This window comes from Terrapene carolina, unplaced genomic scaffold (assembly GCF_002925995.2).
Source record: "Terrapene carolina triunguis isolate 2854851 unplaced genomic scaffold, T_m_triunguis-2.0 Scaffold449, whole genome shotgun sequence".
Taxonomy (NCBI): domain Eukaryota; kingdom Metazoa; phylum Chordata; order Testudines; family Emydidae; genus Terrapene; species Terrapene triunguis.
The window spans coordinates 754785-767769 of record NW_020664800.1 but is presented as its reverse complement, the minus strand read 5'-3'; the positions used below and the strand labels follow the sequence as shown (position 1 = coordinate 767769).

At 57.0% G+C, this 12985-nt stretch overlaps 1 protein-coding gene across 1 annotated transcript in view; it reads right to left on the bottom strand.

The window, feature by feature from the left end:
• Positions 1–8903, bottom strand: part of RGS3 (regulator of G protein signaling 3) — a 198025-nt gene extending 189122 nt beyond the window's left edge. Inside the window, exon 1 of the mRNA XM_026658479.2 lies at positions 8777–8903. Within this exon, the coding sequence (XP_026514264.1) occupies positions 8777–8903 (127 nt within the window). The remainder of the gene's footprint in view (positions 1–8776) is intronic.
• Positions 8904–12985: the final 4082 nt, after the last annotated feature.

The window sequence follows — 12985 nt, the reverse complement described above, 5'->3', positions numbered from 1 at the left end:
GGGTGCAGGCTCTGGGCTGGGGCAGGGGGTTGGGGTATGGAAGAGGTGCGGGGGTCGGGCTCTGGGATGAAGTTTGGGTGCGGGCTCTGGGCTGGGGCAGGGGTTGGGGTGTGGAAGGGGGTGAGGGGTCAGGCTCTGGGAGGGAGTTTGGGTGTGGGCTCTGGGCTGGGGCAGGGGGGTGCAGTGTGGAAGGGAGTGAGGGGGTCGGGCTCTGGGAGGAAGTTTGGGTGTGGGCTCTGGGCTGGGGCAGGGGTTGGGGTGTGGAAGGGGGTGAAGGGTCAGGCTCTGGGAGGAAGTTTGGGTGTGGGCTCTGGGCTGGAGCAGGGGGGTGCAGTGTGGAAGGGGGTGAGGGGTGTGGGCTCTGGGAGGAAGTTGGGGTGCGGGCTCTGGGCTGGGGCAGGGGGGTGGGGGGGGGGAGGGGGGTGAAGGGTCAGGCTCTGGGAGGAAGTTTGGGTGCGGGCTCTGGGCTGGAGCAGGGGGGTGCAGTGTGGAAGGGGATGAGGGGTCAGGCTCTGGGAGGGAGTTTGGGTGCGGACTCTGGGCTGGGGCAGAGGGGTGCAGTGTGGAAGGGGATGAAGGGTCAGGCTCTGGGAGGGAGTTTGGGTGCGGGCTCTGGGCCGGGGCAGGGGTTGGGGTGTGGAAGGGGGTGAGGGGGTCGGGCTCTGGGAGGGAGTTTGGGTGCGGGCTCTGGGCTGGGGCAAGGGGTTGGGGTGCGGGAGGGATCGGGGGGCAGCGCTTACCTCAGGTGGCGCGGCTTCCAAAGCGACCGGCAAACAGACCCCTCTGGCAGCGGCTCCTAGGCGGGGGGCAGGGGGTCTCTGCGCACCACTGCCTGCAGGCGCCGCACCCACAGCTCCCATTGGCCGCAGTTCCTGGCCAATGGGAGCTGTGGAGTCAGTGCTCGGGGCGAGGACAATGTGCAGAGACACCCCCCCAGGGGCCGCAGGGACACGGCAGCCACTTCCGGGAGCGACGCGGCAGGGAAGGATGGAGGCAGCGTGGGCAGGGAGCTGCCTTAGCCCTGCTGCACTGCTGCTGGCACGTCTCTGCACACCCCTTGGTGGGAGGGGGGCAGCAGGTCTCCATGTGCTGCCAGAGGTGGGGGCAGCATGCGGAGCCACCTCCCCCCCGCCGGGGCACGCAGAGATGTGCCAGCAGCCGGCCACTTCCAGGAGCGGCGTGGGGCCACTGGCCACAGAATGCAGGTAGCCTGCCTGAGCCCTGCTGCACCGCCAGCAGGTTGTCAGATGAGATTTGTCCTGCATTTGGGGGGCCCCCCGTCATTGTTTGTTTCCTGATAAATCCGCCTCTGCCGGGAGGGGCTCAGACAATGGGGTTTGTTAGTGGAAAGGGAGCCCAGCCCTGGCTGCTGGCTGCTGTTACCCAGCTGGCAGAAGGCTGTCCTGAGGGTGGCCTTTGCATTCTTTGCCCTGGGCGAGGAGGAGGGGAGCTGGCCGGTTGAGAGAGTGGCTATAATGTAAAACAGTCCATTGTAACAAGCACAGTCCTCTGGAGCCCAGCCCAGCCCAGCTCCTGCCCTCGGGCAGCGCTGCCTGCTGCATTTCTCACTCACTACCTAGGGTAGGTAGCACGTGGCAGGGGTTTCCTCTTCTGTCAACGTCCAGGATACTGAACTCAGACCTCAGCGACAGGACCACTGACCCCCGCTTTACCTGCGACAGCTGAGAACAACTTCCTGCCATAAGCCAGGCCAGGAGAAGGGAAAGGTAGAGATGCTTTTTAACCGTAGCTTCTCCTCTCATTTCCCTTGGTGGCTCTGTCTGCACGGGCGATTGTTCTCCCTGTTGTTACCAGAGGCAGCACTCCACCCACGCTAGCATCAGGAGAGGCTGCAGTGTAGACGGGGCTCCGGCAACTTTGTACCGCATCCGCTGGCTGCCCAGAGCGGAGGTTAGAAGACATGATGGTCAAAACGCTTGTGTCCTGCGCCTGGTGCCAGGCTAACAGGGAAGCTTTGTCTCTCCCTAGTGGCTCAACCATATATAGAGGGTTATGAGGCTGTGGCCTAGAGCAGGAAGCCAACGGCCCTGCAGGTGGAGCCTGTCTGGAGGGCCGGGAGGATTCAGGGTGTCACAGGCAGATCTGTGCACTCCAGCCAAGCTGTTATTCATGCACCCATTGTGCTAGGTCCTGTGTGTAAGCAGTGTCTGAATGGGCTCTCCCCTGCCATCTAGTGATGAACTGGGGAAAGACCTCAGGAGCGTTCTATTTGCACAGACACAACAACTCTGCCTAGGTGATCAGTGAACGGATCCGCTTGCCAAAGCAGAGGCAACGAGTAACTGTTGATGTGGGGGGGGGGCACAATTTAAAGGTTTTGATAGTATGCAGAACCCATTCCCTGCAAAAAAATAAAATAAAATAAAATAAAATAAAAATATAAACCCTGGCAGAAATCCACGTGCGCCGCCTCTGTGCCAAAGTGATCAATTTTGGCTATTTTGGGTAAAGAAAGGCAACAGAGACGACTCCAGCAACTGGAGATCCAGATCTCTCTGTTCCACCATGTACACATTTTATACTAGCTGCCTCACGGCTGGGATCACAGACTGGTCGGTGAACGGAGGAGCTCCATCCAGAAAGGCTTCATGTCGTGCGAAGGCTGTTACGAACACAACTTTGTCCTTCGAACTGCCATCCACACAGCCAGAAGGGCACTGAGGCAATATGCCATAGCATGGCGTGACCTGCCTCATGCTTTCAGATCCATGTCCCACCAGCAAATTTTTGCCACGCTCCAAGAGTATAGGATGCCTGAAAACTTTCTACAACTGGTCCAGTAACTTGATGTAGGCTGCACCACCACCATCCACTCCATGGACGGAGAGACTCCAAAAATTCCAATCCATAGCAGTGTGAAGCAAGGCAGTCCCCTCAGCCCCATTATTTTCAACCTAGCAATGGAACCACTCATTCGAGCGATCTCCAGTGGTCTAGACTGTTTGGACCTGTACAGCAACCGAATGAATATCCTGGCCTACGCAGACGATCTGGTCCTCATCACAGACAACCCTGAGAGTCTCCAACAAATGCTCAATGTCACCAGCCAGGCTACTAACTGGGACTCCACTTCAATGCTAGGAAATGCGCATCCCTGCATATTGATGGCAGTAGAAGGGACTTGGTCCAGGTGACACCATTCCAGATCCAGGGTGAACCCATGATCTTCCTTGAGGACGGGCAAGCATACCAACATCTGGGCACGCCCACGGTTTCCATGTCCAGCAGATATCTGAGGATATGATTGCAGAGATCCTATGGGATGTGGCCAAGATCGACTCCTCCCTACTGTCACCATGGAAGAAGATCAATGCCTTGAACACCTTCCTGATCCCCCGTATTTCGTTTGTTCTGAGGGGATCTGCCATGGCGAAGGTACCTCTCGAGAAGATAGACAACACCATCAGGCAGCTAGTGAAGAAGTGGATGTTTCTTCCCCAGAGGGCCAGCAATGAACTTGGTGTACATCTCACACAGGCAGAGCAGCACCAACGTCCCTCGAATGGTTGATCTGTGCGACATTGCCATGATCACTCGCGCCTTCTGCCTTCTGACGTGCCCGGACGCCATGGTGAGGAACATCGCAGTGAGTGCTATGCATGATGTCATGAGGAAGCAAATCACCAGGACCTCTTCCAACCAAGATGTCGCCACCTACCTGAGCGGCTCCCTGGAAGGTGAAATTGGAAGAGAGGGGAGAGGCTTTGCTTTGGACTCATGCTCGCAATGCTATGCGATGACCGGAGAAGTGTATTGGCTGCCATTGGACGTGGTACGAGGAACACCAGGAGCTGGGAGTCCTGGTGCCACAGGTGAAGAATACAGAGCACACAATCATCACTCCAAGAGCTAGAACCATGCTGGAGACAACCCTGAAGGATGCCATCCGCTGCCAGTACGTGGGAAACCTGAAACGGAAGCTGGACCAGGACAAGGCCTTCGAGGTGACATCCAAGTGGGATGTCAGCAATCACTTCCAGGGGCAGCTTCACCCAATTTGCCAACTGGAGGTTCATCCACAGGGCCCATCTCAACTGCGTCCTGCTGAACGGAGATGTCTGTCACGGAAATCGGGACAAGCGATACAGGAAGTGTGGCTATGCCAATGAGTCCCTACCCCATGTCCTGTGCATCTGCAAGCCCCATTCCAGAGCCTGGCAGCTGCACCACAATGCCATCCAGGATCGCCTAGTCAGAGCCATCCTGCCACCTGTGGGGGAGGTGGCCGTGAACTCCGCCATCCCTGGAACGGACAGCCAACTGCGACCAGACATTGTCATCACTACTGAGGCACAGAAGAAGTGACAAAGAGTCCTGTGGCACCTTATAGACTAACAGAAATATTGGAGCATAAGCTTTCATGGGTGAATACCCACTACATCAGACGCATGCTGCTTTGTCGCTTTTTACAGATCCAGACTAACACGGCTACCCCTCTGATACTTAGCACAGAAGAAGATCATCATGGATGTCACAGTTCCTTTTGAGAACAGGACCCCGGCCGGCCGTGACACCCAGGGGCGGCTCTATGTTTTTTGCCGCCCCAAGCACGGCAGGCAGGCGGCTTTCGGCGGCGCACCTGCAGGTGGTCCGCTGGTCACGCGGATTCGGCGTCATGCCTGCGGGAGGTCTGCCGGTGCCGCGCCATTGGCATCCCCACCGCCGAATTGTCGCCGAAGCCGCGGGACCGGCGGACCTCCCGCAGGCAGGCTGCCGAAGGCTGCCTGACTGCCACCCTCACAGTGACCGGCAGGCCGCCCCCGCGGCTTGCCACCCCAGGCACGCGCTTGGTGCGCTGGTGCCTGGAGCTGCCCCTGGTGACACCTGAACTCGAAAGCTGGAGAAATACACCTCTCGGGCTGACACTTTGAGAGCTGGGGATTACCAGGTCCAAACTCACGCACTGATCGTCGGAGCCCTGGGCACACGGGATCCTACTAACAAGCGAGCGTTGCAGGAATGCGGAATCGGTCAGCACTACGCTCGGCTGATGCGGCAACTCATGGTATCCGATGCGAAGCTGGGCTGGCACCAAGGGAACCGGACCAGCCCCAGGCTGGGGCATGGCTGCTGCCTGCTGCCTATCGTTTTCTGCCTGGCAGCATTGTCCCACCCACCCCCATCGTCTGCCCCTGGGGTATGGCTGGGCAGGAGCTAGAACATTCTCTTCTCACCAGCCCCCCTGTTCAGTGAGGGCTGGGATCCCATGGGCTCCAGGACCCGGGCAGGACAAGCACACCCAGACGGCTTGGGCAGTGAGCCAACGCCAGCCCAGAGGAGCATGGTGCACAGAGAAGCTCGAGAGCTCCCTCTACTGGGCACATTGAGTACGCACTGATCCCGCTGCATTTAAACATCAAAACAATCCTAAGGATTTTTTGGCAACTGACAGATCTGGAGCTGCTCCGGGCGAGCTGAGGAACGCTGTCTGTGGGGCTGGTGACTGGGCTGCTACCGTATGGACAGACTGATTTAGTTTAATAGGGGGCTGTTGGGAAGGGAATGAATGGCTCAAGATAAGTCACCTCTCAGCAAACGCTGAGCTCTCAAGGGGCAATGCCAGAACTATTCGTTTTCATGATGTTGCCTCCTCTCCAGCCAACCCACAACCCTGGTTTGCACCAGGACGGAAGATACCAGGGAACATGGAAAGAACAAGACAGCTCTGGCAGGAGGAAAAGGGACCTGTCTGCAGTGAGGGGGAACCAGGCTGAGAAGCAGGGCCCCTCTGAGGCCATCTGACGAAGTCAGGCCTGCCTAGGTTGCCAGTGGGGGATGGCAGGACTCTAGGCAAGGCACACAGCTGGAGGCAGTTGTTTTAAAATCCATTTTCTCTAATGCTCTGTTCCTACTGCAAAGCAAGCCCTGCTCTGGGTCAGAAGGCTGCCAGGTCACGCTGCTCCACACAGGTCACAGACTCCCGCATGGAAGGCCACAGGACCTGAACCCAGCTGGATGTGGGGTGAGTGCAGTGGCTATACAGACAGCTGTCGCCCAGAGCCCATTCTAAGTGTGCTGGGCGAATCATGGCATTCCACCCCAGGAGAGGTAAAGGCACAAGGACCAGAGGTGAAAGTAAGCCGGTACGGGCAGGTATGGTGTGCCGGACCGGACTGGCTTCCCCAGGCTGGCGCTTTAAAGGGCCCGGGGCTCCCTGCAGTGGCCAGAGCCCCGGGCCCTTTAAATCGCCTCCAGAGCTCCGCTGCCGCTACCCCGAGTCTCCAGCAGCCAGGCTCAGGCGGCGCTTTAAAGGGCCTGGGGCTCCTGCCGCTGCGGGGAGCCCCGGGCCCTTTAAAGCACCGCCCGAGCCCGGCTGCTGGAGCCCTCGGGTAGCGGCAGGCCCTTTAAATCACCCCTTAGCCCCAGGGCTCCCAGCTGCCTCTGCAGCTGGTAGCTCCAGGGGTGATTTAAAGGCCCTGGGGCTCCCAGCCACCTCTTCTGGCTGAGGCCCCGCCTCTTCCAGTTGAGGCCACGCCCCCACTCAGTACTCCAGCATACCGGTAAGTCCTTTAAGTTACTTTCACCCCTCACAAGGGCTGACATCAAAGGGGGGCCCTCAGAGACAAAAGAGGGGCCAGAGGGGCCCGAAGTGTCACAGCGACCGGTCTCTGAACACTGGTTTGTTGCAGAAGCAGGGAAGTTTCCATCTCTTTATGGGGAGCCACTGCTCGGGATGTTAGTTGTTATACTCCTGTCTGCAAATACTGACACTTCCCAGGGTGCTCTGCAGTGGCTGTACACGGGGGTGGGATTTGCTGATAACTGGGTTTAATCAAATACATTTGTTGTCTCAAGTTTTAGGTGACAAAACTTTTGATTTTTACAATGTCAGGTGATAAGAGGCACCTGGGTCTCTAGGCAGCACGGTCCAGTGGATCAGGCAATGCACTGGATTCTGTCCCTGCCTCTGCCACAGCCGGCTGGCTGTCCTTGGGCAAGTCATCTCTGTTCCCTGTGCCTGTCCCAGCCCCCAGCTGTCCTGGCTAGTCAGCGGGAAGCTCTTTGGGATGGGACCTAGCACAGTGGGGCCTCAAGACACTTCTGGAATGTTGATAAGTCACCATCAAACCAACTTCCTTCAGAGGCCTGACCCCCATCTCCCTTGCATCGCTCCCTCGCAGCCCCGGCCTCTCCTTGCCCAGGACATTGCACTGAATTTCGAGATGGTGACATCACCATAGGTTGGAAATTTGGCTTAAGCTCCCCCAGAGCTGCCCGCCCTGCTGCCCGCCTGCCGTGCCTAGGAACACAGTTCACTAGAGCCCTCTCCTATCAGCGCCGGTTCTGTTCTGCCATTTGGTCCGAGAGCTGTAATTACTCCCAGTGCCTGTAAATCAGCTACGGAGCGCCCCACGAGAGGCCCGATCATTTCACCGTAGCTCTTTGGGAGTTGGGGACTGAACCACTAACTCCTCCGCCAGCCATGGGCCAATCTCTACCCTTTGGGGTTGCCCCACTGATTTTGGGGGCATTCCCCAGCAGATTTCTCTGCATGTACTACCATCACAGGGGCAGATTAGGGTTTTGTGGGGCTCCTGGGCCAGAGTAAGTGGGGGCCCTTCCCCACCCCTTCTGCCTGCAGTCCCTCCCCCATCCACTCCCTCCCCCAGAGCTCCTGCCAGGGAAATGGAGTCAGGACATGGGGGCTTGCCCCAGTCTGCCCACCCACCCGGCGCTCCTTCCAAGGAGGGGGGTTGGAGCGTGGGGGTGCCCATTTTTCCAGGGGGTCCCAATTGTCCAGGGCACCTGGGTACAGGCCCCATTGGCCCAGTGGCTAATCTGCCACTGGTCACACACTGCTGCAGGAGACATGGAAAGGGTGTCCCAGAGAGACAGAGCTGAGTCAGGCTGATCCACTGCACATCTGGGAGCCTTTAATCACATCGATTAATGCTTGTTCCAGTCCTGGGCTCCCACTGTGCTTACCCCACATGGCAGGCACAGACTCATCGGGGACTGGGACAGCCAGCTCAGGGGCTCCTCAGCGTGACCCTGGCACTGGCTCAGATCCAGCCCAGCTTGGTAGAGGGTGAAAGCTGACAGTCTGCTCTGTGCCCATCTCTCAGGAACACCATCCCATATGGCAATCCTCGCGGGCAACAGCCGAATAGGCCTGGAGTAGGGACTCCCTCCCAGCCCTAGAAGGGGCGACCCCGGATGGGGAAGAGAGGCACTGCCCTGCCGGGGGGCTTGCCCCAGCCAGGCTGTCACTGCTCCGTGGGTATGGAGAGGAGCGGCCCACCACTTGTCGTGTCTGTACCACTGGGAGTTACAAATCCACGGGACTGGGCCCGGGCAGCCTCACCTGGGCAAAACAGGCTCATTTCCTCCATCTCTGTGCAGCCGGCACGGGGTGCCCTGGCACGGGGTGCCCTGGCACAAGTGTTCTCACTGCTGGGGAGTGCCTAGTCCCTCTGGGGGCCAGCAGAGTCCCACAGGAGAGCAAAGCCGCCGGCCTGGACAGTAGCCAGCTCTGGGGGAGGGAATGATTTCACAGCACCTTCTAGAGGAGGCTACGCCGGGGTTCCGCCTGCCCAATCCGCTGCCTGGTCCTGCGACGCCAGGCCTGATCTCGCAGGCTGCACGGGCGCGAGTGTCAGCTAGTGGTTGCTGCGTGCTCCCCTGGCACTGCATCACCCTGCTGGGCTCATGCTGCTCCATGATCTCCCCTTCCCCCCCAGCCACACAGCACGTGGCCACAACCACCCAGGGCAGCCCCTGCTGCTCTGGGCAGGGACCTCCCGCAGCCACCTACCCTTTCCTTTCACTGTGGAATGGCTGATCTTCCTCCGCCTGTTCACACATGCCCCTCTCTGCTTCCGCGGCAAGGCTGGGACCACAGCAACCTTCACCTCAGGGGACAATGCACGTGCCAGCTCCATGGTCCGGAGAGTCCAGTCCATCCCTGCCCGAGAGAACACAGCACAGCTCACTCAGCACCCGGGACAGACAGAGAGGTGGCCACGTGGTGCGTGCCAGGCTGTGCAGCACCCTCCGCCTCACCTTCTCCAGGTACAATCATCCCCCGCCCAGCCCTGCCCTGCCCCAGACACCCGCCAGGGCCCTCACATGCTGCGACGGAGCAGAGACATTCCCCCTCTGGATGCATCATGGATATGGCAATCTCCACTAAACCTCAGTCCAGGAGCTGGGAAGGAGATCGCTGCCCACAGGGCTGCTCTGCGAGCACGCCCCTGACCTGTAACTCAGAGCAGCAAGTAGCAGCAGCTCCGTGAACCATAACAAGGGGCCAACCTGTGAGCTCACCCTTGGTTTAGACGCAGATCTGCCACACAGAGAGGAAATCGTTTCCCACTGGTCCACCTTGGGACACAGAGCTCATGTACAAACCCAACCTAGCCCCAGTCGACACCAGAATAGAAAGCGAAGCCCTACATGTTCCCAGGGGGGTTTCATCAGTGCTCAGCATGGGCTTGTCTGTTCCCAGCACTGCAGAGTCAGCAGGTGTCAGTGGGAGCAGACACAAGCCAACTCAGAGCACTGGTGAAAGTCCCACCCTAAGACAGCAGCTGTTAGTGATGTCACAATCCACCCTGCTGTGTACCCAGGGCAGCATGTGCTTAACCAGCAAATGAGCACTGCTCTGGAGAGGGCACCGCATTGTCCAATGTCCTTCTAATAGCACAGAAAGAATTTCAGGGGCAGTTCAGATTCCTTGGTTGCTGGTCAAATAACTTTTTCTTGTCTAATCCTTTGTGAGCAGTGAAGCACGGCTGTGGGTGCGACAGCCATCTAGCCTTGTTAAAATCCCTTTGCGTTGTGGATGTCTACAGGCCCACACAGACCTTGTATAAATAAGAGTGAAGTTCTGGAGCACAGGTTTATTTTCACATAACCTGCTTCCCTGTCACCACAATACTGCACTTGGGTTGGTTATAAACCACTGAGAACAGAAATCCAATTACTAGGGGGGAAATGGGTCCTTAATGGGATTTGGGCCCTTTCTAAATATCCCCTTTTGCCTGCCCACCCCAAACACATACACTAAACAAATATACAGAAGCAACGGTATTGTATGAACACACCCTACACCCAATTCTTCCACAAGATCATAAACAGCCACACCTCAGTTCTGTATGTCACAGGGGAGAAGCAGCAAAGAATTAAGACCCAGACGCATCTGACTTACACTTGTTTCATGTACTGTAAGGTTTTCTCTTTCAGGCATGCTGTAGGGAAACAGGGTGTGGGCAGTCATGCCTAATAGTTACAGTCGGCCGCCTGGAACAGGAGCAGGGGTCAGAGCTGGAGTCGGCATCAGGAGTCAAAGCCGGGCAGTGTCGGGGTTGGGTGTAGGAGCAGGAACTGGGAACAGACGGGGCTCTGGGCTAAGGAGGCCAGGAACAGGCTGAAGGCAAGTAGGCAGGGGCCATAGTAACAAACAGCCAGGGAATCACCTTGTTCCTGTGCCTCTTTCCGGTGTAATGAGTCCGTCCCCGCCTGTCAGTGGGGCTGGACGTCTCCCGCATCGGGAGCTTTGTGGGAAGGGCTGTTTGCAAATTAGAGCTTCGCTAGGCCCCTTTTTCAATGAGTCAGGTGAGCTGCCTCCAGGGGAACTTTTAGGTTATCTTGGGTTTGACATCTCTGTTGTATCCAGTCCAGGGCTGCTGGGTTGTGGGAAGATGCAGGTAGCTGCAGGTATAGCCAAGGGTGGAACCCATAGTTTTGGGGGGGGGGAGGGCTTTGCCCCATAGAAGCATGTTCTGCATTACTGTATGTGAACTCTGCCTGAGGTAGCAACAAGGACCAGTCATTCTGGGGGAGGTGGTTTATATAGCATCGAAGATACTGCTCCAGGATCTGGTTGGTTTTCTCCACTTGACCACTTGTCTGATGATGGTAGGCAGAGGAGAGACAAGAGCAGATGACCAAAATCTGAAGAGCTTCTTGCCAACCGCAGGAGGTAAATTGCACACCGTGGTCAGAGACAATGTGCTTCAGGAGGCCATGGAGGTGGATGACTTGGTCCACCAGAGTTCTTTGTCCAAAATGTTGCTATTTTTCTCCATAGGTGTGACTTTCCTGGAATAAAAGGTGCATGGATGTGGCAACTGTTGAGGACCGTACCTTTGGGAAAGCACTGCTCCAAGTCACCAAGTTGGAAGCATTCGCTTTGATGGTGAAGGCCTGCATGGTGTTGGGGTGGACCAATATCAGAGCAGTGGTAGATGCAAATTTTACTTGCTCGAAGGCCTTCTGGGCCTCAGGAGACCGGAGGAACCTGGTGTTTTTCCAGAGCAGGTCAGCGAGGGGGCGATCCACTTTGAGAACTTTAGGATGAATCACTGGTAGAAGTTCACGAATCCTAGGAAACACTGTAGTTTGCAAACATGCTGTGGCGTTGCCCACTCGAGGACTGACTTTACCTTGCGCAGGTCCATTTTGATACTAGACGGATATAGGATGAACCCTAGAAATTCTACGGAGGACTGCTCAAAGGTGCATTTTTTACTCCTGGGGGAAATCTGCACCACTGTGCAATGCAGAGTTTTGCAGAAATTAATGTGGGGTGCACAGAATTCCCCCCCCCCCCCAGAAATAGGCTGCAGAGATGTTGGTCACCACTAGGGGCCGCTGGACCTGGCAGAGCCCAGCTTGCAAATAGAAGACAAGGCTGGGAGGAGGGGGGGAGCTGGAGGGTTCCCAGCAGCTGCAGTGCCCAGCACACTCTGGAGGAAGGAGGTGGTGCGCAGGAAACTCCATGCAACCCTGGGATCCAGCATCAGGCTGTTTCTCCCTCTGGATCCCTGGGCTCTGGGGGGTAGGGTCTGTGAGTGTCTGGCCCCGGGGGACGGCTTGCAGCTGGGCTCTGGGGGGTAGAGGGTGTGAGTGTCTGGGCGGGGGGGGGGGGGAGGGGGCGGGCCTGGGGGGGGGGGGGGGGGGGTCGGGGCGAGGGGGGGCCAGGGCTGGGGTCTGCGGGGGGGGGGGCAGAAAAACAGGAACTGGGTTGTCATAGGGATTTCTTTAACTCTCTACTCATGGGGGGATTTTTGTGTGTGCTAAGGTTGCCTGATGGTTCCCATCATAAGAGCTTTTTTTTTTTTTTTTTGTCTGGCTCAGGTTGAACTTTTTGGGAAAGTTTCAGCTAAAACAGTTCATCGTAAATCAGCTACGGAGTTTAGTGGAAAATTCATTGTTTGCCAACACTGGAACAAATCTGATTACTCCTGGGGTAAAATCTGATTACTCCTGCACCAAAAAATTAAAAATTCTGTGCACAATATTTTAAAATTCTGCAAATTTTATTTGTCAAAATAACACTATATAATCAGGCCATTTTCAATTATTTTGATAATTTATTTCAAAATACCTGTCAGCAAGTATGTCCGTAACAATACAGACACATACAAATTCCCCCAGGAGTAGAGAGCTAAAGAAACTCTTACAACAACCCAGTTCCTGCTTCTCTGCCCCCTCCCCTCCAGAGCCCAGCCAGGGGGGCACTCCCCCCACTCTCCCCCCAGAGGCCAGCTGTGGGCCCCCTCCCCCGGTCCAGACACTCACACCCCCTCCCCTCGCCCCCAGAGCCCAGCTGCACCTAGTGTAACCAGACAGCAAGTTTGAAAAATCGGGACAGGGATGGGGGGTAATAGGCGCCCATATAAAAAAACCCCCAAATATAGGGACTGTCCCTATAAAATCAGGACATCTGGTCACCCTAGCTGTGCCCCCCCAGCCCAGACACTCACAGACTCTACCCCCCAGAGCCCAGGGATCCAGAGGGAGAAACACCCTGATGCTGGGTCCCAGGCTTACATGGATTTTCCTGCATCACTGCCTGCTTCCTTCAGGGCATGCTGGGAATTGCAGCTGCTGGGAACCCTCCAGTTCCCTCCCTCTCCCCCCAGCCTTGTCTTCTATTTGCCAGCTGGGCTCTGCCGGGTCCAGTGGCCCCTAGTGGTGACCAACATCTCTGCAGCCTATTTCTATGGGCGGGGAAGGA